This window comes from Zonotrichia albicollis, chromosome 11 (genome assembly GCF_047830755.1).
Source record: "Zonotrichia albicollis isolate bZonAlb1 chromosome 11, bZonAlb1.hap1, whole genome shotgun sequence".
NCBI classification, from domain to species: domain Eukaryota; kingdom Metazoa; phylum Chordata; class Aves; order Passeriformes; family Passerellidae; genus Zonotrichia; species Zonotrichia albicollis.
In genome coordinates, this window is record NC_133829.1 from 23007201 (window position 1) to 23033374 (window position 26174).

At 51.0% G+C, this 26174-nt stretch overlaps 1 protein-coding gene across 1 annotated transcript; it reads left to right on the top strand.

The window, feature by feature from the left end:
• Positions 1-8991: 8991 nt before the first annotated feature.
• On the top strand, positions 8992-9986 carry LOC141730603 (olfactory receptor 14J1-like). The gene has a single exon (XM_074549749.1). The coding sequence runs from the start codon at positions 9060-9062 to the stop codon at positions 9984-9986; it is 927 nt and encodes a 308-aa protein (XP_074405850.1). The 5' UTR covers positions 8992-9059.
• The last annotated feature ends 16188 nt before the right edge of the window (positions 9987-26174 follow it).

Below are 26174 nucleotides of genomic sequence, written 5' to 3' on the forward strand. Positions count from 1 at the left end.
TTGAGGCCCCTTGCACTTGGCAGAGGGGCGTGGCAAGGGAGAAGGCTGTGAAGAGCAGCTTTGGCATCTGCCTGGGCCTGCAGAGCCCAAGGCAAGCACCAGCGGCAGGGTGTGTTCCCCCACTTTGAACACAGGACAGAGGGGGATAATCTCTGGACAGCCAAGAGCACCAAATGCCTCTCAGAGAGCTGTGAATTCAAAGGCCTTTATGCCCACATTCATGCCATATTCCCTATCTGCTGTGTTTTAACTCTTGGCAAGATGTGTTTGCCTCTTGCTTGCTGGAAGGTGCTCTGCTCCAGGGCCAGCAGCGAGCTGGGCTGTGTGGGCTGGGCACTGTGGAGAGTCCTTCCCTGACCACTGTGGAGAGTCCTTCCTTCCAACCAGGCGCACCATGGATGGGGAGGGGGTGGCCCTGGGGCAAGTGGCAGCAGTGTCCCTTTGTGACACGGTGCAGCAGGTTCCCCGTGAAACCAAAAGGGACAGCATGCCTGAGCAGTCCTTTGTGACATGTGCTGACATAGGGGCTGGTGGCGACACGGCCATGCCACAGTGCTCGGTGCACGTGGCAGGACAGGAGGTGACAGAGCGGTGCTGTGAGGCGACCCCACACAGCCGGCTCGTTGGTTGCTGACCCAGAGCTTTTCCAAGGTGTTCCTCCTGCGGCTGGCCTCACGGCCAGACCTCAGGATTCGGTGACTCAGAGCTTTTCCAAGACATCTCCCATCCCTGCAGCCGGTGCCCTCGTGGCCAGCCTGTGGGAGCTCCATCATTCACCAGGAGTCTCCTGCCATTGTGGCAGGAGGCCTCGAGTGCAGGACTTGCTGTCCTGTAGCCTTCCTGAGGCTTCCTGTTGCAGGTGCCTGCAAGGCACAACTGCAGCACTCGCTGACTCGGGCCTTTGCCGAGGCATCTGTCTCGAAGGTGCCCTTGAGGTCAGATAGCGGGATGGCAGGCAGACTGCTCAGCCTGTTCAAGGGGCTTCGGGGCAAGAAAAGCAAAGGCCCTGCAGCTGCCCCAGGGCAGCAGCCTGCAAAGCCACGGCAGTTGCAGCCACTGCAGGATGGTAAGTGGTGGACCTGGGCCGCAGGGCCTGTGCCTGCAGCTGTCCTGGCCCCATCCCATCCCATCCCATCCCATCCCATCCCATCCCATCCCATCCCATCCCATCCCATCCCATCCCATCCCATCCCATTTCATCCCATCCCATCCCATTTCATCCCATCCCATCCCATCGCATCCCTGTGGACACGCCCATGGATGGGATGGGACAGGGGCTGTGGCTGCCCCCGATGGCCGTGCTCCGTTCCCTGGGCTCCCGGGGGGCTGTCCCTGCCTGGGGAGCGCAGGGCTGGGCTGTGCTCTCCGGCCTCTCCCGCAGACCCTCAGCTCTGGCTGCGCTCGCTCTTTGCCAGATGCAGACAAGGACTGGACTCAAGAGCAGGATTCCACCCGTGGCTGCTTCCACCGAGCTGCGCAGGTACCTGCGGCCATCCCCACCTGGGCCAGGCCTGCTGGCACTGCTCGGCTGAGCCCCGCACTTGGAGAAGGCCATGGAACGTCCCTCTCTTCCCGCCCGTCCTTCTGCTGCAGACACTGCAGAGCTTCCTGTGCCTTCAGCGCAAAATGACTGGCGGCTCCACACCCAAGGGCATGGCCAAGCCCAACTCCAGGCCCAGCGAGCTGCGGGCAGAGGCTGCTGCCAGCACAGCGTCCTCTGACCTGGCCGCCAGCTCTGACTGGGAAACGGATGAGGGCTGGGAGGAGGCTGACATGGACCTGACAGAGGGCATGGCCACCAACACCATCCCACAGGGTATCCCAGAGACTGAGGCCATGCCCACACTCACTGTGAGTCCTAGACCTACTCTGAAGTTTTTCCAGAAGAGTTTTTATTCTCTGCAGCAGCCTGAGGCCAGGGCTGAAGGCCTCCCAGGATCACGCAGCCCCTCAAGCCATGTCCGCTGGCCCCCCTCAGCCCCATCACAGTGGGCTGGGAGGGCAAGCAAATCTTGGGGGAAGCTGGGCAAGTTGCTCCCTTGGACAGCACTCCAAGTCCTTCCCATGCCGCTTCCTCCAGGTGCAAGCCGTGGTGAGTGCCATGATATAGAGACTCCTGTCCTGTGAATCTGTGGATGCCGGGCTGCAAATGGCCATTGTCAGCCTGACTGAAGAACACCCAGACCACGTGGTGATGAGCCTCCTGCGCTGTGCCCCAATGTGTGACGGGTACGGGGCACAACTGCCTCGAGAGCTCGGTGCTCACCGGCCCGTAGGGCCTCTTGCCCTGTACAGCCTGTCCAGCGGGCTCTGCCTGACAGGCAGAGAGCACTGGCACCCTTGGGCCCCTCTGTTTCCTGAGCCTGCTGCAGCTGCACGGGACACGGTACTGATGCACAGCTCTGGTCCCACAGAGCCGCTGCGCTGATGTGGAGAGCCATGGGCACCTCGGAAGAAGCCCAGTTAGAACATCCGGGACTTATCGGGGCAAGGCCACCTATACAATACATATATTTTACTATGACTCAAATGCCACCTATACCCCTGCACCACTGGGGCTCACTTGTTTCCTTCCTATGGAGACCATTGTGACACTCGGGAGCATTGTGGAACCAATGGGCCATGGCGACACTGCAGGCCCTTGTGGAACCTATTACACTGTAGGAACTTCTGGAACCAAGGAGAACATTGTGACACTGCATGGTACCATGGATGCAAGGGGCCATTGTGACACTGTGGGGCCTCATGCAACCAAGGATATCTTTGTGGCTCTGTTGGGCCACATGGTCCCAAGGGACCAGTGTGAAGCAGCAGGGCTTTGTGGAGCCAAGATGTCATTGCTGCATTTCAGGGCCTTGTGGAGCCAAAGGGCTGTCATGATCCTGCGAGGCACCGTGGATCCATGGAGACCATTGTGGCATTGCAAGGCCCCATGGAATCATGGAGACCATTGTGACACTGTGGGGCCCCATGGAACCAAAGGGCCACTGTGACCCTGCAGGGCCTCATGGAAGGAAGGGGTCATTGTGACACTATGAGAACTTGTGGAACCATGGGGGGGGGCATTGGACACAGCAAGGCTTCATGGAACAAATAGATCATTGTGACACTGTGAGGCCTTGTGGAACCATGGAGACCATTAAGATCCTTAAGGACTTGCCTAACCACAGGGCCATTATGACACCTGAGGACATAGTGGAAGCAGACAACCACTGTGGCACTGCAAAGCTTCATGGAAGCAAGGAGCCATTGTGACACTGCAGGGCCCTGTGGAAGCAAGGGAACATGAAATAGGTGTGGCTGCCTTGGTCTCCCAGGGGTCACCTGAAAGGTCTGACTGACCTTGGAATGTGGAAGGCCACTCCCATCTGCCCCTGAAACACTGGGGCTCTGGGCTTTTCTTTTTATGGAAAAGAGCTGTCCATTTTTTCCAGGCATCCATGGCCAAAATTAGGATTCCACCTCCATATTTCTGTGTATCCAAGGATTGCTGCCAGACAAAAGTTGCCAGGACAGACAAGTCTGGCTGGTCTTTGACTCCTGAGGGGCAGCATTCACCTATTTTCCAAACACTGGAAAGGGCTCCGGGCTTTTCTTTTCATGAAAAAATCCCATCCCTCTTTTCCCGGCACAAATGTTTCAAATTAGGACTCCGCATTCATAATTTCAAATATCCAAGAGTTGCTCCAAGCAAACCTGCCAGGACAGACAGGTCAGGCTTTCCTTGACCTCTGGTGGTTGCTGTTCATCAGTTCCTGAATCATGGGGGCTCCGTGGTTTCCTTCCTATGGAGACCAATGTGACATTGGGAGCCTTGTGAAATGCAGGGGCCATTGTGACACTGCAGACCACCATGGATCCAAGGCATCATTGTGACACTGTGGAGCCTCATGGAACCACGGACATCATTGCAGCTCTGTTGGGCTGCATGGTATCAAGGGACCAGTGTAAAGCAGCAGTGTGATAGTTGACCCAGCTGTAACTCAGAGTCAGCCAGATTTTACCCCAGAAGAATTGGGTGTGAGTTTCAAGCCCTGGGAATTATTTGTACAACTTCGGGTGAGTTTGAGAGTTCCCTCATAAGCCATTTGAAGTGTCCTGTGGCTGTTCCACCTAGGGTGGAGAAAGAGAAAAATGGGCAGTCGAATGTCCAAAGTAGAAAGGCACGTATTTGAAAGCTATAAGTTAATTCTCACTGATCATGACCAAATATTTCAAAGAACAAATTAAAATCAATTGTGAAATGGATCATTAAAAATTTTCCAGATACACCTGAGCCTGACCATCCTCGTTCCGTCTTGGCTCCTCCACTTCCTGCTACAACCTTCTCTTCCGCCCTGAACAGACTTCCAGACTCCACCCCCATGACTGCGGCTCACGCCCCCATGTTCAATCATTCCACTTCCACCCTGGGCCATGCCTCTAGAAGGCCAGCCTGGAAGTCTGCCATCCTAGATCAAGGCCCTTCCTCCCCAACACGTGACAAAATGGCAGTGCCCTTTGAATCACTCTCCGGCAACAATACAACCCCATGATCAAAGATACTAAGCCCAACTGTCACACTATTCCTAATCTGAATGTTTCTGCTCCAAGATATTCTTCTTCCCCAGAAGACAGTTGGCATTCCTCAGAGTCACCTCACCCCTCAACCCCAGAAGATCCCTGGGAAAGGAAGAAGACAGGCAAATAGTCTCGAATCTCCTCATTGCCCCGGTATGTTTTGAAAGAAGGGGTCAGAATCCCAGGTATCAGCCACTGGTTTATGAGGAAATCAAGGATCTGTGTAGGGCAGGTAAAGACCATAGGAAGGACTTACCTTGTTTTAATGGCCTAATGAGGGCCATGTTTACATGTCTTAACCCCCTATGATTTAAAATATATTATGACCATGTTGTTGTCACCTACAGAATACACCCTGTGGGAAGGGGGATGGAAGAGTTTACTAAATCAATTAATAGCAGACTATGCTAATAATGAGGCAAGGGCAGAATTGACAACCAACCATCTAGCTGGAGAAGGACAACACAGCCTTCCAGATGATCAAGCAGCAGGTATCCCCAGTATTGAATGATATCAAAGAGATGGCTTTGCAAGATTTAATCCAGGTATTGGATGGTAGCACCCCCAATTTGGACTAACTTGGGTGGCTGCAGCTAAAGATTTAGGACAATTCAACCATCTTGGGTACATGTTAAGTAAGCAAACCAATGCTACCTCCCTGCTCTCAGATATAGAGACCATCAGACAGGCCACCTTGCAGAACAGTGATAGAGTTTTTACTCTGAGCACATGGGCATGGCTGTGTAGATTCTGAGGGTATGTGATGAATGAACCTCTCCAGCCACAGTGAGTCAATCCACGAGAGCATTCAGGTACTGAAGGAAGAGTTCAAGAAGCTTCAAGTGGAAAACAAAGACTGGGTCAATGAACTCTTCCAATCCAAGGGACTAAAGGGTTGGATGATGTCTAGCTAAAACAGGACATTTAATTCGGTTAGCGGCTGTTGTTATATTGTTAATTTTCCCATGTTTGTTTGGATGCTTTTACAAAGTCTAACAAAATTCTTCCAGTTCCCTCTTTGTTGTAAAACAGAAAGGGGGAAGATACCCAACACAGGCTCCTAATGGACTCCTTGGAGGAGAGAATTGGAGGCCAGGATGGAACAAAAACCTCTCAGAGACTCAGTTTGGGAAGGAAAATCCTTAAAAGTACCTAAAAGTATTCTTAAATCCATAAAGTACCTTAAAAACCTTGAGTATCTCAAAGTACTAATGAGCCCCACTGAGTGTTAGTACAAAGCTCTCAAGAGACTCATTAAAGCAGATAATTGGGGCCATGATTGCACAAACTTCTCACAGAGTCTGAATCAAAAGTGAAACACCAAATAAAATAACTGAAGTACCTTGAAGCATTAATGAGTCCCACTGAGTGTTGTTACTGACAAAGCCTCTCCAGGGACTAATTACAGCAGATAATTGGAGGCCATGGTTGCACAAACCTCTCAGAGACTCCAAGGCAAAAGCCAAACCCAAAATCCTTTCAAAAACCTACAGGCCCTGGGAGCATGAAGGAGCTCCCAGGGCCATTCCTGAGCAAGGTTCCCCAGGGACTCCTTCCAGCAGATCCTTGAGGCCACTGGGATGTGGGCTAGGGGGGGGTGCTGAGGGCAGGACAAGGGGCTGACAGTGCCCAGCCTGGCTGGGGCTGTGCCAGGAGGCCTCAGGACAAGGTGTCTCCTCCCAGCCCTTGGTGGCACAGACCCTGCTGTGCCCTAGGGCACCAAGACTTGGCTTCTCTTTGTCCCCACCTGTCATCACTGCCTCCAGTTCTCTGCTCTGCCTGGGGCCTGGGGACACTTTCTCAGTCATGTCCCACAGTGGGACCCATTAAATGTCCAAGAAACTTTGGAGTGTGATTCTGACTTGGAGTTCTGGAGGGGTTTTTTCAGCTCCCTCTCAGGGACTGATGTTGAAGGCCTGAGCACAAAGCCCCAGAGGCTCATTAAAGTCCTTGTGCTGTGTCTGTGCTGCTGAGCTGGGCTGCGCTCCTGGCACAGAGGCAGCTCCTGGTAACCAAGAAGAGCTTCAAAAGCACATTTCTCTTGATGAGCAGCTCTTCTGCCAGCCCAGCAGGGCTGAGGCACTGCCTGCAGCCAGCCCGGGCACAGCACAGAGGCACAGAGAGCTTCAATCAGGCAGGGCTGGGAAGGTGTTGAGAAGTGCCTGGGGCACAGTCACTGCCAGCCCTTGGCACAGGAACCTCTGGCTGCAGGTCAATGCAGCTGCAGCTCCTGGCGTGATCTCCTCAAGCTGGAACATCCCAATGCCTACAGACCCTGTGAGTACATTCTCTGATTGTCTCTTGTGCAGAGCAGCCAGGGGTGCCCAGGGCTGTGCTGAAGAGCAGGGTCCTGCAGTCCAGGGCGCTGTGCTGGGGCAGGGACTCTGCTGCCTGCCAGGGACAGCTCTCAGCCAGCCCTGGCAGCTGCTCCCAGCATTGGGGAGAAGCTGTGGGGGGAAGGAGCCACCCTGCGCAGGGCAGGGGCTGCTGCTGAGAGGGGCTGGGTGGGGCACGGCTGCTCCCAGCTCTAGACCAGCCTGGGCACAGCTCCAGAGGGCACTTCCCAAAGAAGGTAAGCCTGGGATTGATGTAAAGATCAGGAACTTTCCTGAGAGTGTTTTCAATTTCCTGCTTGGAGAAGGATGGGAATGTTGGGGTGATGACAAAAAGATTTTTTCATTTTATACATTTTTCTTATATTTGTAGCTCTATAAATTACTATTACATAGTTATGAATCTATAATCCTTATTTAAGTCTATTAAACTCTTAATGAACTCTTTACTATTATATACTTCTATAACTATAATCCTATATTAACTCTATTATTTTCCCTAACCTTTTTCTTTGATTTTAGAAAAATAAGCTGATTGTGTAAACGCATTCCTGAAATACATATGGTATACAATACATATTGTATGCTTGATAGTCTTATTATCAGGAAGAGGACCAACAGGAACATTTTGTTTCTCAATCAGAATGTGAGCAGTCATAAGCAAAAAGTGAAGGCAAAAAACCCCTTGGACCTACTCCAATGAGTTGAGCCAGGGGTGTGTAACTGGGGTAACTGAATCTCCTATTGGATGTTCTGGTTAGATATCCTAATTTATCAACCTTAATAAATTGTTTAAATCAAGCCCCAGGTGTGCCCCATTCCCACTGGGACACCTGGAAGCTTCCAATAAATATCTGGTTTTTAATTTACTATTCTAACACTGCTGCAAGGGTTTTTGGTTTTTTTTTTTTTCTCTTTGGATTATAGACAACAGGGGGATGAGAGAAGCAGAACTGGAATTGCAATCCCAGAATCCCAAAACATTTTGAGTTGAAAGCAAGAAAGCAGGATCTTAAAAGGAATGTTTGAACATTTACAGAGATTCCAGAATTATAACTTTGGGTGGTCAGTCTCTCTGCTGGGAGCCTCCCAAAGGGCCCTCAGCCACTCCTCAGCCCTGGGCAGCAGCAGCATCACCTTTACAGGGCCCAGCAGGGCTCTCCTGAGCTGCCCCTGCCCAGCTGCACACAGAGCCTGCCCCAGCCAGGGCCCTGCACACAGGCAGGTTTCTGTAGGGCCCTGGCCAGGGCACACAGGCTGGGATGGGCTCTGTGAGCGCTGGCAGGGACAAGGCTCCTCTCAGGAGGGAATGTCCAGGCCCAGGGAGATGCTCAGGGAAGAAGGGGGCTGAAGAGAGCAGTGCTGGGGACAGGATGAGGGCACTGTTGGTGTGTGGGAGGTGCCGGGCACAGCTGGGCACGGGAACACTGTCCTGAGTGCCCGGCTGTCTCTGCCCTGCCCTCTCAGGCACAGCACCACAACATCTTCTCTTGTTTCTGCACTGCCCTGATATTGTCACTGTTATCTGCTGCTCTCAGGGAGGCTCTGGCATTTGCAGCAGCTGAGTCAGGCACTGCCCTTGGCATTCCTGCCAGGCAGGTGTGTCCATGGGAATGGGGTGTCCAAGCTTCCCTGGCACCAGTGGGGCTGTGGGCAAAGCAGTCCGTGGGAAAGGAGAATGAGCTGAGCCTCCTCCCTGAGATCCCATCATGGGCACAGCCAGGGATCTCCTTGCTGTGCCCTTTCAAGCTCTGAGCTGCCCTCCTGGGTGCAAATCTGTGCCAGAGCCTCTGGGAGTTCCCTGAATGTCCCACAGGGAAGGGCAGAGCTGCCACAGCTGAGGAAATGCTGCTGGGTTTGCCAAGTGAGCCGAGAATGTCCTTGGCACGAGGGGGTGCTGAGACCTTGCCCAGAGACCTTTAGAGAGGGTGACACATTCAGGGATCCCTCTGCTCTGGGCAGGGTCTGGTTTATCCCATGGTGTCCCAGGAGTGTGATTGTGCTCTGATTGCAGCCAAAGGATGTCCCAAAGCAGGAACAAGGCTGGGTGAGTCCCAGATGTAGGGACTGTTTACAGGGTATAGTTCAGTTTTGGCTCAAAGCAGCCTCTGCTGACTTGTCACTGTCCTTTCTCCATGAACAGGTCCCCATGTGCAACCACAGCAAATGTCCAACAGCAGCTCCATCAGCCACTTCCTCCTGCTGGCATTGGCAGACATGCGGCAGCTGCAGCTCCTGCACTTCTGCCTCTTGCTGGGCATCTCCCTGGCTGCCCTGCTGGGCAACGGCCTCATCATCAGCGCCGTAGCCTGCAGCCACCACCTGCACACGCCCATGTTCTTCTTCCTGCTCAACCTGGCCCTCAGTGACCTGGGCTCCATCTGCACCACTGTCCCCAAAGCCATGCACAATTCCCTCTGGGACACCAGGGACATCTCCTACACAGGATGTGCTGCCCAAGTATTTCTGGTTTTCTTCTTTCTTGGATCAGAGTATTATCTCTTGACCATCATGTGCTATGACCGCTATGTGTCCATCTGCAAACCCCTGCACTACGGGACCCTCCTGGGCAGCAGAGCTTGTGCCCACATGGCAGCAGCTGTCTGGGCCAGTGCCTTTCTCAATGCTCTGCTACACACGGCCAATACATTTTCCCTGCCCTTGTGCCATGGCAATGCCATGAGACAGTTCTTCTGTGAAGTGCCCCAGATTCTCAAGCTCTCCTGCTCCAAATCTTATCTTAGGGAATTTGGGCCCATTGCAGTTAGTGCCTGTTTGGTATTTGGTTGTTTCGTATTCATTGTTTACTCCTATGTGCAGATCTTCAGGGCTGTGCTGAGGATCCCCTCTGAGCAGGGACGGCACAAAGCCTTTTCCACCTGCCTCCCTCACCTGGCTGTTGTCTCCCTGTTTGTCAGCACGGTCATGTTGGCCTACCTGAAGGCCCCATCCATCTCCTCCCCATCCCTGGATCTGGCTCTGTCAGTTCTCTACTCGGTGGTGCCTCCAGCCCTGAACCCCCTCATCTACAGCCTGAGGAACCAGGAGCTCAAGGCTGCAGTGAGGAGACTGATGACTGGATGGTGCCTGTAAGAATAAACGGCTGAAAAATTCCTTCCAATAACTTGCAAAAAAAGTCATCTTTGATACTACTCATTGGTTTCATTTTGGAGGTTCTATTTCTTTGTTTTACATTTTCATATCTTCCACAAATAAATGTCATTCCTTGTGCCATTTCTCATTTTGTTTCTCTCCAACTTACCTTTGCCCACAGACTGTCTCAATGAGGGGCTGCTCTCTTCGCGGCTTTAAAGGAACTAAAGGAGCTCCCAGCAAAGTTTTCTGCAGAGATGCCCTTTTGTTGCCTTCTCTGAAGCTGCAGCAGCAATGTCTGTGTGCAGAGCTGGGGGCAGATCAGTTCTGGCCCAACAGCTGTGCCCAGCAGCAGCAGCACTTGGTGTTGCCAGCGCTGCTGCCGTGGCCCTGCCCCACTGCCCTGGTGGCCCTGGTGTTGCTGCAGGGCCTGAGTGCTCTCGGGGCCGGGCACAGCTCTGGGGGTGGCAGTGCCGGGGCTGCAGCAGGGACAGGCCATGGGCACTGCTGGGGCAGCGCTGACGCCTCAGCCCAGGCCCTGGGGGCTCCAGGCTCCTTGCCCAGGCTCTCTCAAGAACACACCCAGGCCAATGCTCAGCACAGAAAAGCCCCGTGAGCAGCCCCAGGCTGGCCGTGGGCAGGCTGGGGGCAAACAGCATGGCTGGGGCTCTGCAAGGGCCCTGGGGCAGATGGGAAGGAGCAGCAGAGCAGGGGCTGATCCATCCCCAGTGCTCTGGACAGCCCAGGCCAGTGTCCCAGAGCGTCCTCATGGAGCTGCCATCAACATCCCTCCTCTGCAGCCCTGGCCTCTGCCCCAGCTCACACAGGTGCCCCATCCTTGCAGGCACAGACACAGCAGCACTGGCTCAGGGGCCCCTGTTTGCACTGCACAGAGCAGGCAAGAGCACCCCCATGCTGTTGGTGTGGGGACATGAACCTGAGGGAGCACAAATGCCATCAGCCCCTGGGGCCAGCAAGGGCTGGGGGACACCAGGGAAACCACTCAGCTTTGTCCTGGCCTCTGCAATCAGCCAGAAAGTTTGTTCCCATCAGCTGGGAGTTTCCTGTCCAACTGCAGACGCTGTTGCTCAGAGCCAGGGCTTTCTGGCAGCCACCCCCAAACTGCCCTGAGAATTTCCTTTGCTTCAGCTTTGCTTTCTTTACTCTTCCCTGGAAGAAATTTCATCCTATTGCCCACCCAAAGGGGCCTAGAATTAGATAGCACTCGAGGTGCTGCCCAAAGCAGTGCTCAGGGGCACAGGGGAAGATTCACTACCCTGGCCCTGCTGGCCACACTATTCCTGATCCATAGGAGTGCCAGGAGTTGGATGAGGGAAATGGTGGAGTGGGGGAAGGGACAAAGTCTGATTGATTGTCAGCCATGAAGAGTCTTGATTTTTCTATCTTTTCAGGCGGCATTAGAAGGTGCTGTGGGTCCATATCAAGTGGACATTGCTGATATCAATCTATAAACAGGAAAAAAAAGAGGACAAACTGTTCTCTCTGCATTACCTGCAGTAGTGTATATTCACTTTGAATACACTTCTGAAATTTCTTCAGTTAACCACAGAACTGAACATTTAGATAACTCCTTGGGGCTTTTATTCTTCGGGTATGTTAGAAGAAATGTTTATGACCTTCTTTTACTGAATTCCATAACTGAAGATCTCAAAAGTTAAGAGGCCTCTGGTGTGTATTAAAATTCATCATCAACCTCCAAGTGGCTGAGGATCCATCCCCATCAGAGCAGCAACAAACAGAAATGGGCACAGCTTTGTGGCTGCCCCAGCTTTGGGATGGGCCCTGGGCCTGGAGCAGGAGCAGCTCTTGAGGGCCCCAAGGCCGGGGCTCTTGTGCTGCCCTGAGCAGATGGGATGGCAGCAGGGGCTGCAGAGCTCTCAGCACCTCAGCCCGAGGGGAGCAGGGCAGCCAGGGAGCCTCCTTTGGCCTTGGCCAAGCACCTTCCCCCATGGCTGGGGCTGAGTCCTGTGGCAGCTGCAGCTGCTGCTGTGCCCTTGTCAGGGGCTGAGGCCGTGGGGCAGTGCCCAGAGCAGCCTGGCATGAGCAGAGCTGTGGGGCCAGAGCCGGCCGGGCTGGGCTAGGGAGAGGCCCTTGGTGCTGCCCAGAGCTCAGCGCAGCTGGCAGAGCTTGCAGGGAGCTGGGCTGGGCTCAGAGAGCCTGGCCCAGAAACCATCAGTGTCCATCTCAGTCTGGCTGAGTGTGCAGGGGCAGGACTCAGGCCAGACCTTGTGGAGCAGGGCCAGCGCCTGTGCAAGGCATTGCAAACAGGCAAGTGGTCCAGAGAGGAGGCTGCTCTGTGCCCTTGGAGGCATGGACAGAGAAGGGAGGGGGCCCAGGACATTTGTCTGCGCCAGCCTCTGTGCCCATGCATTAACAGCCCTGGCTGCTGAGCCCAGCTTTGGCCTGGGCTGAGTTTGGCTGTGGCCCAGCTCCATCCTCCTGCAGGGCTCAGGGCCTGTTCTCAGCCATGGCCAGCCCTGGCTGCCTCTCTGCTGGCCCAGAGGCCGGCAGAGCCCAGGGCAGGGCTGTCCATGCAGCCCCACAGGTACCAGGGGCTCTGCAGGAGCTGGCAGAGGCTGCCCAGCAGGGAGGCCATGGGGCACAGAGCCCCAAGGCTGCTGTGGGCACCACGGCACAGGGGCCGTTCCCAGCCGCAATGCTCCTGGCCTGGGCTGGGCCTGCACAGGGGCTGGGCCACCATGGCTGGGCCAGCACAGGGCCACAAAGGGGCCACGCAGCCGCTGCCGGGGCTGACAGCAAGGCCAGGCACACACAAGCAATTGCTGAGCATGGCCTGCGCTGGCCAGGCCTGACTGTGCCAAAGGCAGAGCTCAGCTGCCCTTGAGGGCAGCAGATACAGTTCAGAGCCCAAAGAGCCTCCATGGCTGTGCAGGAGACCAGGGCTGCAGGAGGGAAATGCAGGACTGCTGCAGGATGGGGAGGGCATTGAATTCCAGCACACACCTCAGCTCTCTGATGATCCCAGCACCATGCTGGGCCCTGTTTCAGAGCAGAGCAGATGTTAATGGGACAGCAGCCCTGTGAGACTGTCAGGATGGATGGGACAGGATGGGATGGGATGGAGCCCTGTGGGGCTGTTTTTGTTTTGTTACAGTTTAGATCCCATCTATTGGTTCTTAAAGGTGCAATCTTATCTTACGTTTAAAAGCAAAGTTTTAAAATTGATATATATGTGAGAATTTTGCCAAAAAATTAGCTCATGAAAAAGACAGAGCAAAATCAAATTATATGTTGGTGTTGGTGGGTTTTAATTGCTTCTTGTCAGGCAGATTTGCCTGTTGAACAACAAAAACCAAATGTTTGGTTGACCTTAGCTAAGGCAGCAGGCTCGGATACCATATGTTTGTCTCATTTGGAACCAGAAAAGCCTTTCTCAACCTGTCTGGTTGGTGTGGCAGTAAAAGATTTGCCTTTGATCAAAAAGCAACCCAATGGTGAGCCTGGTGAAATTGACTTTGGGAACAATCCTTTATTGAATTGGAACGTTTGGGCCAAAGAACTTTCCAAAGCAGTATCTGAACCCCAAGAATTAGAAATCCTTGGTTCTTTAACAACAGATTTTTGCCTTACATTTATAGCTAATGATTAGTGAGAACGTGATCCTCCAAAGTACAATGTTACTCCCCATTATTTTGCATACAGAAACTTAAGTTTTTGGTGTAATTATTCAAACAGCTGGGATGTGCTTTCTAAGGCTGACCAATATCCACGACAATTGCCCAAGGGGTATTGTTAATTTGTGGAGATTGGGCTTGGCAAGGCAATCCATCACACCTTGAAGGTGGCCCCTGTAGCATTGGAATACTCACTGTGATAGCACCTACTGCCAAGGCAGTCATTAAGAAGAAACTAAGGGGAACAAGATCTGCTCGTCGTTATGATGAAAACTGTAAGAGTGATTTCATGCCTTGGAAGGCTGCATAAAGAGTTTCAGCAGGTTTGTTTTTACCCCAACTGGCTTCAGCAATGGCATTGAAACAATAAAATCGGGTTGGATGTTGGCTGAGTAAACAAACTAATGCCACATCCACTGCAATCAGTGATATTTTGACTGATGTTAATAGCGTTAGACATGCTACCCTTCCAAATAGAGCAGCAATTGATTTTCTTTTACAGGCACAAGGACGTGGTTGTGAGGAATTTGAAAGATTGTATTGTATGAACCTGTCAGATCATTCTGAATCTATCCACAAAAGCGTACAAAAGTTGAAAGATCTGCCAGCTCCAATTAAGGAAGATGGTGGGTCCTGGTTAGATGATCTGTTCCAAGAATGGAACTTTGCATTTTGGCTTAGGGAACTTTGTAGAATAGGTCTCTATACGTATTGGGTGCTTTGGTAGTGATACTAGTAGTAATACCTTGGATACTTTGGTGTGTGCGACAAATGATGGACAAAACTATCAAAGAAGTTTTTATCACACAAGAGAGAGAGGTAGGAAATGGATTCACAGAGAGTTCTCGAAATCTCGCACAGATGGTGTGAAGGTATAAACATGGAGGAAGGTTTCGAATTAAAGCCTTGGAATCAACAAGACTTTTTCGAACAATGACTTGTAACTATTGTCAGGCATAATTTATGCCCTTTGAACTGACTGGACTTCCACAGCATTAAAATTGCTGTGTTGTAATATAGCAATGAGAGAGAGAATATAGCTGTGTTGTAATATAGCAATTAGAGTGCAAGCGAGAAAATGCTTTAAAAAGGTAATAAGCAGAAATATTATAGTAAGGCTATGAAACACAACTAATAAATGACATAATTATGAAGGTTTCTTTTTAGGTGAACAGAGAGGGGGAATTGTGGGAATCCACAAAATTTGATGGTTTTGGGGAAAGCTGCAAAAGGAAGGCCCCAGAGGCAGTAGAACTGTGATTAGAGCTAAGCAGCAGTCATGAGATAGGTCAGCAGAAAAATTATTTAAACTGTAGAAAATCAAGGACAAATAGAACACTGATCTGTGTATTAATGCTTGTCTAGAATAACTCTAAAGAGCAAGGGTAGAAGCTCTTTCCCTACCTGATGGGATGCGGGCTGGCAACTGCTGCTCTGAAGATGTGCAGCTGCTCCTCTTTGGAGAGGCCGTGGAAGGGTTGTGATGGTCTACGGGAACCAGAGGAACAAGGAGTTCTGGTTGGCATGTAAGCTTCATGGGAACAAGCAGAATGAAGAGCTCACAGTGGAGATGACATTTGCCTGTGCCTGGCTCCTCCGATGAAACCCCAAGAAGTCCAGATGAAGCAAACACCTTCTCCCAAGAAGCTAGGAAAACCTCAGAATCCTGAGCACCATCACTTAGCCTGGAAGGGCCTGGAGGCAGCTCTAAATCCTCAGGTGAGGCAGCACTGAGGTCCTGCTATGAGAGCGCTGTATAGCAGTGAGGGAAGGAAAAGGGAAGCAAAGGGAAGGCTGGGTCACTATTGGTCTTTGGGTGTGTTCCCCTTGGCAGCAACTGTACTTCTGTCAGGGAAAACAAAATCTCCCTGAATTGTTAAAATTGAAAATCACGGACAAAGGCTCTCTAACTAGTCAAAGTTAGAAAGTGTGTGTTCATTACGCTGGCGGGCGGCACAGGGGAGAGTCATTCCCGAAATGCGTGACCACTGGCCGGGCTCGGTTCAGCACAGCACAGCACAGCAGGATCCAGCAGGACAGGGAAGGGCAAGGCAGGCAGGGAAGGGCAGGGCAGGGCACTGGGAGCAGTGACAGGCTCTGTCCCACGCTGCATCCCGTGCCTGGGTAACCATTGGGGACAGAGAGGAAGGACATTGCTCTGGCTTGGCTGGGGAAAGGATGAACAGGGGGAGTTAGAAAACGTTCATTTGGACTCCTTTTCAGCAGACTAGCTGGTTTTATCTCACTATGTCTGCCTGTCTTTGGCAGAGTTGACATATTTCTCGTGATTCGGAGTCAGCTACAGCAGCAGGAATGGGAAGCAATTTTGTCAGCATTGATATCAAACTCAAAGTGCTGTCCCATGGATAGATGTTGCTTTCTTCAAGAGATTTCTGGCCTAGAGTTGTAGCAAACTCACACTGGTGTCTTCCCAAATGGCGTTGCCTTTTTTCTTTCCTCAGGAATCACCTCTTCTTTTTCTTCCCCCCATCTGAGGAGAGCTCCAATGAAAATGCCTCCTGCAGCCAACTCTTGTCACTGTAGACTGACAAAGGAGATCTTGCAGTGCAGAGAGACTCCCTAGGGCTGCTGTGGAGAGCTGAAGGGAGAAGCTTTGTCCCTTAGTCTTAAAGTCTTTTTGGGGGGCTGCTCGTGCTCTGGGGGATGGACACGGTGATGTTTATCCAAGCCTTGCAGGTTCATTCCTGAGCTTCCTGACACAGCACAGAGACTTTGGAGTTGCCGCATTGGCAAACAAATTTCAGTCTGGGCACTTCTTGAAACGCTTCAATTATTCTTTTATTGCTTTTCTGCAGAAATATTGTCATCATCTATTCCTTCCAGAGAATCTATTCCTACTGTTTGGGGAATTCCTTTTGCTGCCCTCCCAGATCCGGCCAATTCCCAGGGCTCCTTCCCAAAGTGAGCTGCAGTCCATGGCCTCCACTCTCCAGCTGGAACAGAAAGAAGCACAGAGTTTGCTGTTGTGGGAGAGGAGCTTCGCTTTCCTGCCTGCTTTCCCTTTGGGACAGGTTGGTGTGTGCTCATTTGGTAAAGGCAAGTTTAAACTCTGAAGCAGTTGTGTTTGAAACTGCTCCCTTCTCCAGCTCTTCTGTGGGTATCCTTGGACAAAAGGCCTCTTGGTGGGAGCTCCCAGTGGCAGGTTAAGGAAGGAGGTTGATATTTCAGGGTTGTGAATGCTGAAAGCAGCTGGTTTCTGGAGGTGTCCAGAATTGGGAGTGGCTCCTTTTCTCACCTGCCTGCAGAAAAGGAAGTTGCAAAGTGGGAATTTCATTTGTGGAGATGGCCACCAGGGGTGTTTGCCAAGAGATGGGCTGGCAGAGAGGCAGGTCTCATGCTAAACTGGCTGTGTGTTTGTTTCGATGGTGGAGAGGGTCAGAGATGCAGACACAGACACCAGCTGAAGGAACAGGGTGATTTACTGTAATGCAAAAGTGCAAAAAAGAGTCAGGAAAGGACAAGCTAAGCAATGAACCTCAGCATTATTACAAAAGGGTGCCTCTGGTGATTCAGGAAGATCCATCACCAGGTACCCCAATGGTTTCCCCTTCATGCAGAGCTGCACATCAGCTGGGGGAAGCTGTCCCAGCCCAGCCCTGCAGAGCCACGGCCGGGAACCGGGAAATCCTGCTGTGCCTCCACCTTTGGCGGCCACGAGGCTCCCGAGTGTGCTGTGAGAGTAGCCCAACTCTGACAGTGCTGGACGAGCAATGTGCCAGAGCTTCTGCTGGGGGCACAGCTGGTGTCATTCTCCTCTTGGTTTTCTCCCCGAGCCTGCCCAGGGCTCAAGGAGGAACCAAGGCCAGGTGTGGCCTTGTCCATTTTCCTCATGCAGAAGGGTGAAGACGTGTTTCACCAGTGAAGGGATGCAACAATCCTTTCGATAATAAGACTTGGTTAAGGAGCAGGTACATGGAACATTGGGTTGGGAAGGTCACCTAGAGGGCAGCTTTGGCTCAGGTCCTGTTGTTGAGGCTTCATTCAGGGTCTGTTGTTCAGGCCTTAGTCCTTCAGTATTTTGTGCTGCAAATCACACCTGTGCAGAGCTGGAAACAAACAAGTCTGTCTTTAGCACATTTGAGACAGGGAACACGATTAGCCCTGCAAGGCCAGGCTAGGGCCAAGAGCAGAAGGCCAGCCCCCTGCTTTGCCCACAGGCAGCCCTGCAGAGCAAGCAGCCCCTCCTGCCCAGGGGCTGAGGTGTCCGAAGCTGCCTCCCCGCTGTGCAGCTCTGCAGAGCCCGCGGGGCGCAGGGTCCTGGGCAGCCAGGGCAGCCCGGCTGCCTTGGGGCACAAGGAGTGCCCAGAGAGAGGCTGCTGCCCTTTGCTTTGGAACTGTTCCTCAGAGTCTTGTCTTTAATCCACAGTGTCTGATGTGTTTTCCTTTCCTCTCCCAAATTTAACACAGCTTTTTGAGAAAATTGACTGATGTAGCTGCGGCTGCTGGTGGTGGTGCTTTTGTCTGCAGGTGAGGGCAGGTGATTTGAACCAAAGACAGAGTCCATTAACACCCCAGCCTTTGCCAAGTCAAGAAAATCATTCACAATTGGGCTACTGTTGCGGTGTGTTGTAATGTCCTGTTTTAGATTTCCAGGTCACCTCCCAGGTGTGGCAATACCCGTCTCCCTTTCCCCCTCGCCCCCTTGCTGAGTATGCCCTGTCAATCAGGCTTATCATTCCAACAAGGCGTCGTGTGGTTGGTCGAGTTCAAAGGATGCCCCTCAGGTCTGGGGGTCATTGGCCTGTCCAGGTGTCCCTCGTCCCTTGAGACCCCACCCCCCCACCTGGTTGGTGGCTCACCTGTCCCCTCCCCTTCCCCTGTCCCTGAGCTTAAAAGGTTAATCAGACCATGCGGTCGGTATTCTGTTGGAGCAGTTGCCCCGGTTCAGACCTCTGTAACCATGGAATAAACATCTGGATATAACCCTCCAGCAGAATCCTCTCCTTTCTCTCTTCACCATCGCCAGAAGCTCTCTCTCCTGAGGTAAACGGAGGTCCTGACAAGCCTGGACTTGTTCAGTGCCCTGCTGCAATCTCCAGCAGCCAAGGTATCTCTGGGGTGATCTACACCACAGTGCCGCCTTTGGCCCAGCAGCTAGGGTCAGACGGGCCCAGGTACCATCTAACTGGTAATATTGTGTTCTGTTTTGACATTGGCACAAGGCCAAATACCCACATGAAAATACACCTTCTCTGGTGTCTGCTGTGAGATTTTGACCAGGAATAAACAAAGCAGGCTCTCATTTGAAAAAGAAGAAAAGTTTATTTACTAAACTACAAAGACAATTACTAAACTACACACAAAAGGAAAAAAAAGAAAAAAAAAAGGAAAAAACACAAGGAAAATGAAACCTCACAAAAACACTCTCCTCCTCCTCCTCCCCCCCAAATTTCCAATACAACACAATCCAAAATCAATTCTGGGTCCAGCACCACCCTTTAGAATGCTCAGCTTCAGTTCCTCAAGAGGAAAGGGAATCCTTCCATGTGTCGTGGTGGCCTTTTCCGTCCTTGTTCCGGTGCTCTCACCACCGGACCAGAATCAGGGCTGCTTACAGGGTTGTCCTTTTAAGGAGGCTGTGTCCAGTTCCAGAAAAGCTCAGTCTCTCACCTTTGGGACATCTGTCCCCCCCATATTTTATATACCCCCTGGGGCCGAGGGGTACCCACACTGAATCTTCTTTGGCTCTGGGACATTTCTCCCCCTGGACTCAGTCTCTGTATTCCAGGGAAACATAGCTCTGTCCATGGCTACACAAAAGAGTCCAGCATCAAATGCCACTCCCTCTTCTCCATCTTTCCAACATCTCTCAGTCTCTCTCTCTTGTCCAGACCTTCATCACTCACTCATCTCCTTCGTCATCCTCCACTCTTATCTCTTGTCTAGGAAGGGTTAGTGTTGTGTGAAATTTTCATTGTCCAAAAAAGGGTTAAAAACTCCTCCAAGCGGCTGGACACCTGGCTGCACCCCCCCCACCATCTCCTCAGCCGGGCTGCCTGCTACCAGCACATGTTTACTGCTTTCAAGGTAATGGCACACAAACACCAGCTGCACTTTCTCTGTCTGTCTCCAAAGCTGGGGGGGGGGGGGAGCAGGCTGCCCATTGCTTCCCGGCATTTCTTTATTTTCTTCCTTCCACCCTTGGGGCCAGGCCTACCTCTCCCAGGCCGGGCCGCATGGCTTTTCCCCTCCCCCAGCCCAGCCAGCAACTGGGCCGGGGGAGAGACTCAACTCCTTCACCGCCGGAAATCCAAAGAGAAACTGCCAGGAGGAGAGCCCTGCTTTTACCCTGTGTTCTCGGAGGTGGATCCCATTTGCCCAGTGGTTAGGCCAGATGGCAATATTATAAACTGACCACTCATTGGCCCCATCCACACAGTATCCCAGAAATCCTGTTTCCGGGTCAAACCATGACATATTGCGATTCTTATTCCAATATATATTGGCGTCCCTGAGGTGGGCAAAGTGACTCACAGCCCGAGAACGGACTCGCAGTACCTCAGAGAAGCTTTTGGCAGTCGTGCACCCAGCTGAAAGGAGCCTTGCTTCAAGACTCCCAGCCAGAGACTTGAGGAATATTCCCAGAAAAAGTTTCGTAGACTGTTCGGCGCCTCTGGAAAGCCCAGCTTCATTGTGGTGAGCAGATTTTCCAGAGGAAGAAGAGGGTAGCCTCTCTTGCTCAGAGAGAGGTCCTTTTCCGGTGAGGAGGACCTGCCTGTACCCAGCCACCTACAGCTTCCATTTCACGTGAGTATCTCTGCTTTCGGTAGAGCAGAAGCTCAAAAACAGACTCTGCCGCGAGTTCTGTTCCTTTTTACCTTTGCATTTTTGGCTGCGCAGCCCCACAGATGGGAGCGTTCTAGCTTTAGCTTTCTGCCACGTGTTTCACTGTCTTTTAGAATTTGCGCCGGAGCGGGATCGCTCTCTGCCCTTCCCCCCAGCTCGGCAGCACACTCGGCTCTCTACACGTGGTCGGGAGACTCTCTCTCTTTCTCTGTGCGGGGGAGGGGGAGCTCTCGGCTCTCTGCTCCGCGAAGGACTCTCTCTCTTTCTCTGTGCGGGGGAGGGGGGCTCTCTTTCTACGTGGCCAGGGGAACTCTCTGCTCCGCGGCGGGAGAGCCCCGGTTTTGGCTTGCCGCGTGGAGTGGCTGCTCTCTCTGCTCCGCGGGGGGGCTGCATTCCACGGCGGGGGAGGCTTTGTGTCTGCCTCGACTCGGCAGGGCGTGCCCTGCTGCTGCTGCCCAGGAATTTTAAAAGCAGTGTATACAGCTGCATTGTGAAGCTTTTGTCTGCTCGTTATCGCTTTCTATCTGTGGTTTTTTTAGAAATTGGTAGCTGATTTTAGCTTTGTTTTTGGTCAGGCGGGATTAAGTACTTTGCTTTTTACATCTAACATGGGTTCCAAACTTAGCATTGTACATAAAGGAGTGTATTATAATATTGTTAGCATTTTAGTCAATGGTAATGTGAAATTCTCTAAAGGAAAATTGAAAGAGTTTATAAGATGGCTTTTTCTGCAGTTCCCTAACATTTCCCCTGAACAAATCCACAATATTCAATTCTGGGATAAAGTTGGGAATGAATTGATAATCTTGGGACGATCTAGCAAATCACCCTCAGCTAAATTTGTGTTCTGGAGTTTACAAATTCGAACAGCATTGCTCAAACAAAAGGAAATGGAGAAAAAGCCAAATGTAAAGCCATGTACCTCTGCTCTCCCTGTTTCTCCCTCTCCTAGCTCTAAAACCCCTAAACCTCTTTCCCCAAAACTTGGTATTTTAAAGAGTGCAAACTCATTGGGAAGTCGACTCCCAGAGTTTGTTGAAATGCCTGAGTTGTTTTGTTCACAAAGCCCTGGCCAGGCTGTGTGGCTTTCCCAATCCCCTGTGTCCCCTGCTCTGAAATTCAGAGCACGTGTTAGATTTCCAGAGAGCAGTGATGTCCAAAATGGCCCCCAGTCCCTAGGGGGTCCGCAAAATGGTGGATGCCATGTGGCATCTTCCCAAACCTGGTCTTCTTCTTCCCAAAATCCTCTTAAGCATTCCAAAATTCCATCCCCATCCCCCTCTCCTCGTGTTCCTCATGACACCTTCCCCCCTCCCCCCGCCTTTCCTGCAGTACCCTCGGCTTCGCCCCTCTACTCCTTCCAGGGGGCGTCTACTGACGTGATGTCACCAGGCGTCCCCGCCCTCTGCCGGCCCCCTGACCCTGCCCCTTGTTCCCATGGTTTCCCCGCCCCCTCCCTGGGTTCCCACAGTGGGGACACACCCACTGCCTGTCCCCAAACCTGTAACTGTGATCCCAATGCTTATGATTCCCGGGATACAAAGCAGGGGACGGCAGACCCAATGCATAGTCCCATGTTGTCACTAGCTCCTGTTACGTTTTAGCCTGCAGCTCAAGCCGGGGCAGCTCCAACTGCTAATTGGAGTTCTTTTGGACGACAATTGATTAAAGAGATCTGTAAATCTCATAAGGAATATGGTCCACACAGTCCATATTTCCGTGGCCTTTTAAATTCTGAATTGAGTAGGACTGTGGTAACCCCACATGATTTAAAACAGCTCTTTTCCTGCCTCATGACCTCCACGGAATTCAAATTATGGGAATCAGCATTGAAACAACTGCTAAAAGATGCTCTCCCAGGCTTACAGGCTGATCCAAACACAGCGAAAGACAACAGTGGTAACCCTATCACCATGGAGCACCTCTGTGGTGAGGGCCAGTGGTCTTCTCCCTCAGTCCAAGCTACTGCAATTCCTGCAGAAACACTTGAGAAAGTAAAGGAAGCAGCTGAAAAGGCATTCTTTTCCCTCCAACCTGAGGGGCCTTTGGAGCCCTATAGTAAAATTAAACAGCTACCATCAGAGCCCTTTTTGAAATTTGTAGAAAGGCTAACTAGAGCCATTGAAATACAGGTTAAAAAGGAAAATGCTAGGGAAGCAATTTTAGAGGAAATGGCATTTACAAATGCAAATGCACAGTGCCAAGCGGCAATCCTGAGCCTTCCTATAGAACCTCCCCCTACACTAAAAGATATGCTTCTAGTCTGTAACAGGAAAGTGCCTCTGATGAGTGTGGCTGAAGACTCCAGACCAAGGCTGCTGCCAAGATCACCTCAGCGTGTCGCTGTCGCCAGCCCTGCACCTTTTCCCTCAGCACAGCAGTACCCTGGGCAGCAGCGGAGACCAGCAATGGTTGAGCCCACTAAACCATGCCTGCTTTGTAATAACCTAGGACACTGGAGTAACCTGTGCCCCCTGAAAAGAGAATTTGATGAATTTAGAAATGGCAGGGGAGGAGAACTACAAGCCCTCCCTGGGGGTACACAACAAAAAAACTGAAAATAAAGCGCCAGCCTGCCAGGCGTGCAGACATAAAAAGAGCAGGCCAAGGGAATAAGGGTAGCAAAACAAATCAAGCGCGCGATAATATTAACATTTGTGTAAGTGAAGCAGGTGCTTCAAAGACCAAGTCTGCTAGTCCACTGTTGAAGGTGAGGCAAAACAACCTTTGTTATGATTTAAGTGATCCTGTATTAACCCCATCTTCTGTCAATGAGCCTTACAGGTTGCAGCTGATAAAGTCACTCCACCTGAAGGACACTGACTGGCATTTTGTCTCTGTAAATCCTGAAAAGAAGGGTACTTGGAACCGAATTCGTTGTAAGTACGTCGTCATTGGGGACACCAAACACATACCACAAGAGATCGAAATTGCTCCGGGAACGACAACATCAGATCCCAAGCAATTTGTTCTCGGCCTGCACTGTTTCCACCCACCCCTGTTTCTTCCCAAGGGACAAATTGTTGCTCAAGCTATCCCTGTGCCATCTTTACCTGAAAATATCGAAAAACAGGGGCCCACAGCCGCCCGGGTCCAAGTAATTGGGAAAGATAAACCCAAATTGTGGTGCAATGTCAGTGGGGGTGGGGAGTCTAAACGCATTGAGATGCTTGTAGACACAGGTGCAGACTGCACAGTGATTCCAGTACAAGACTGGCCAGCACATTGGCCTTTGCAAAATGTTGCTGGTCACCTTCGAGGTGTAGGAGGTCTGCAATTGGCAAGACAATCCAAAAGCATTATTCAATTCGAGGGTCCAAACGGACAATTGGCAAATATCCGTCCATTTGTATTAGATTATTCAGAACCTTTGTTAGGGAGAGATTTAATGGCCCAGTGGGGTGTCACAATTGATATTCCAGACTCTCCACAGCATTTTTGTGCAGCAGTCATTGAACAACAGCGCCCCACCCAAAAACTGAAGTTGAAAACAGACAAACCAGTTGATGTGAAACAGTGGCCACTCAGTAAACAAAAAATAAAGGTGCTTGAGGAACTAGTACAAGAGCAACTAAGAAAGGGCCACATTGTGGAGACCATGTCCCCATGGAACTCTCCAGTGTTTGTCATCCAAAAAGCTGACAAAAAGAGGTGGCGACTCCTCTGTGACCTCCGACAAATTAATAATGTAATTGAAGATATAGGTTCTCCCCAACCTGGTATGCCATCCCCAACAATGCTTCCCCAAGATTGGAAATTAGCTGTTATTGATATTAAAGATTGTTTTTTCCAAATCCCATTGCACCCTGACGATGCACCGCGTTTTGCATTCTCAGTCCCTTCTATCAATTTAGAAGCTCGTATGAAAAGGTACCATTGGACCGTTCTTCCTCAGGGATTAAAGGTATCTCCAGCTATCTGCCAGTGGTTTGTCTCTTCCCTGCTTTCCCCAGTGCGTGCAGCCGCAGAGAAGGCCATCATCTATCATTATATGGTATTATATGGTATTATATGGTATCATTATATGGTGTGCGCCCAATGATGATTTACTCACACATGCGCTTGACCTAACGATCGATGCATTGATTGTTGCAGGGTTTGAGCTCCAGGAAAAGAAAATTCAAAAGATGCCACCTTGGAAGTATTTGGGCTTAGAAATTGGAAATAGGACCATTGTTCCTCAAAAACTAGAAATCAATCCAAGGATCAAGACCCTTGCGGATGTCCACAAGTTGTGTGGGTCTTTGAATTGGGTAAGACCATGGCTTGGTCTGACTAATGAAGACCTTGCCCCTCTTTTCAATTTATTGAAAAGGGGAGAGGACCCAGGTGCTCCTAGGTCTATTACCCCAGAGGCATGGAAAGCGCTAGAAAAGGTTCAGATTGCAATGTCCACAAGACAGGCCCACCGATGCCGGCCTGACCTGCCATTCAAATTTATCATCCTAGGTAAGTTGCCACACCTCCATGGAATTATTTTCCAGTGGGAGGAAAAACAAACACCTAAGGCAAAAGAAACACCAAAAAAGGACCGGGACCAGAGGGACTCTCTCTTGATCATAGAATGGGTTTTCCTCAGTCACAAAAGGTCCAAGAGACTGACAAAGCCTCAGGAGCTGGTAGCAGAACTGATCCGGAAAGCAAGGACCTGGATCAGGGAGTTAGCAGGATGTGATTTTAAGTGCATTCACATTCCAGTTGAGTTAAAATCAGGTCAAAATACTATGAAAATACTGGAACAATTGTTTCAAGAAAATGAAGTGTTGCAGTTTGCTCTGGATTCCTACTCAGGACAATTTTCGGTAGCGCGGCCCGCTCACAAATTGTTTGAACAAGATGTTCAATTTACTTTAAAATTAAGAACTGCTCTAAGTAGGAGACCTTTAAAAAGGACTCTAACTGTCTTTACAGATGCGTCTGGGAAGTCCCACAAGTCCATTATGACTTGGAAGGATCCTCAAACCCAGCAGTGGGAGACAGACATTGCTGAGGTGGAAGGTTCACCTCAGGTTGCTGAATTGGCTGCGGTTGTTAGGGCTTTTGAAAGGTTCTCAGAACCATTTAATCTGATTACAGACTCTGCATACGTGGCAGGAGTAGTATCCAGAGCAGATCAAGCAGTACTGCAAGAAGTGTCTAACATCGCACTTTTTGAATTGCTTTCCAAACTGGTAAAGTTAGTCACTCACCGAGAGCAACCCTTTTATATGATGCATGTCAGGTCACACACTTACTTGCCAGGGTTTATCGCTGAAGGCAACAGAAAGGCAGATGCTCTTGCTGCGCCTGCAGTGATGGCCACTCTCCCAAATGTTTTTGAACAGGCAAAAATCAGCCACCAGCTTTTCCACCAAAATGCACCTGGCCTGGTTCGTCAGTTTAACATCACTTGAGAACAGGCCAAAGAGATTGTGGCCACGTGCCCAAATTGCCAACAACACGCACTCCCTACAGTGAGTACGGGAGCAAACCCAAGGGGACTGAACAGTTGTGAACTGTGGCAAACAGATGTAACACACATACAGGCTTTTGGACGGCAGAAATATGTTCATGTTAGTGTAGATACCTTTTCTGGAGCGGTCTATGCTTCTGCCCACACAGGAGAATCATCTATTGATGCTATTAAGCACCTCCTACAGGCTTTTTCTTTCATGGGCATCCCCAAGGAGCTGAAAACTGATAATGGGCCTGCCTTTAAATCCAAGGAATTTGGGAGCTTCCTCCA

What these genes read in the sequence shown, in the direction of transcription:
- LOC141730603 (XM_074549749.1), top strand. Translation starts at nt 9,060, where the DNA reads ATGTCCAACAGCAGCTCCATCAGCCACTTCCTCCTGCTGGCATTGGCA.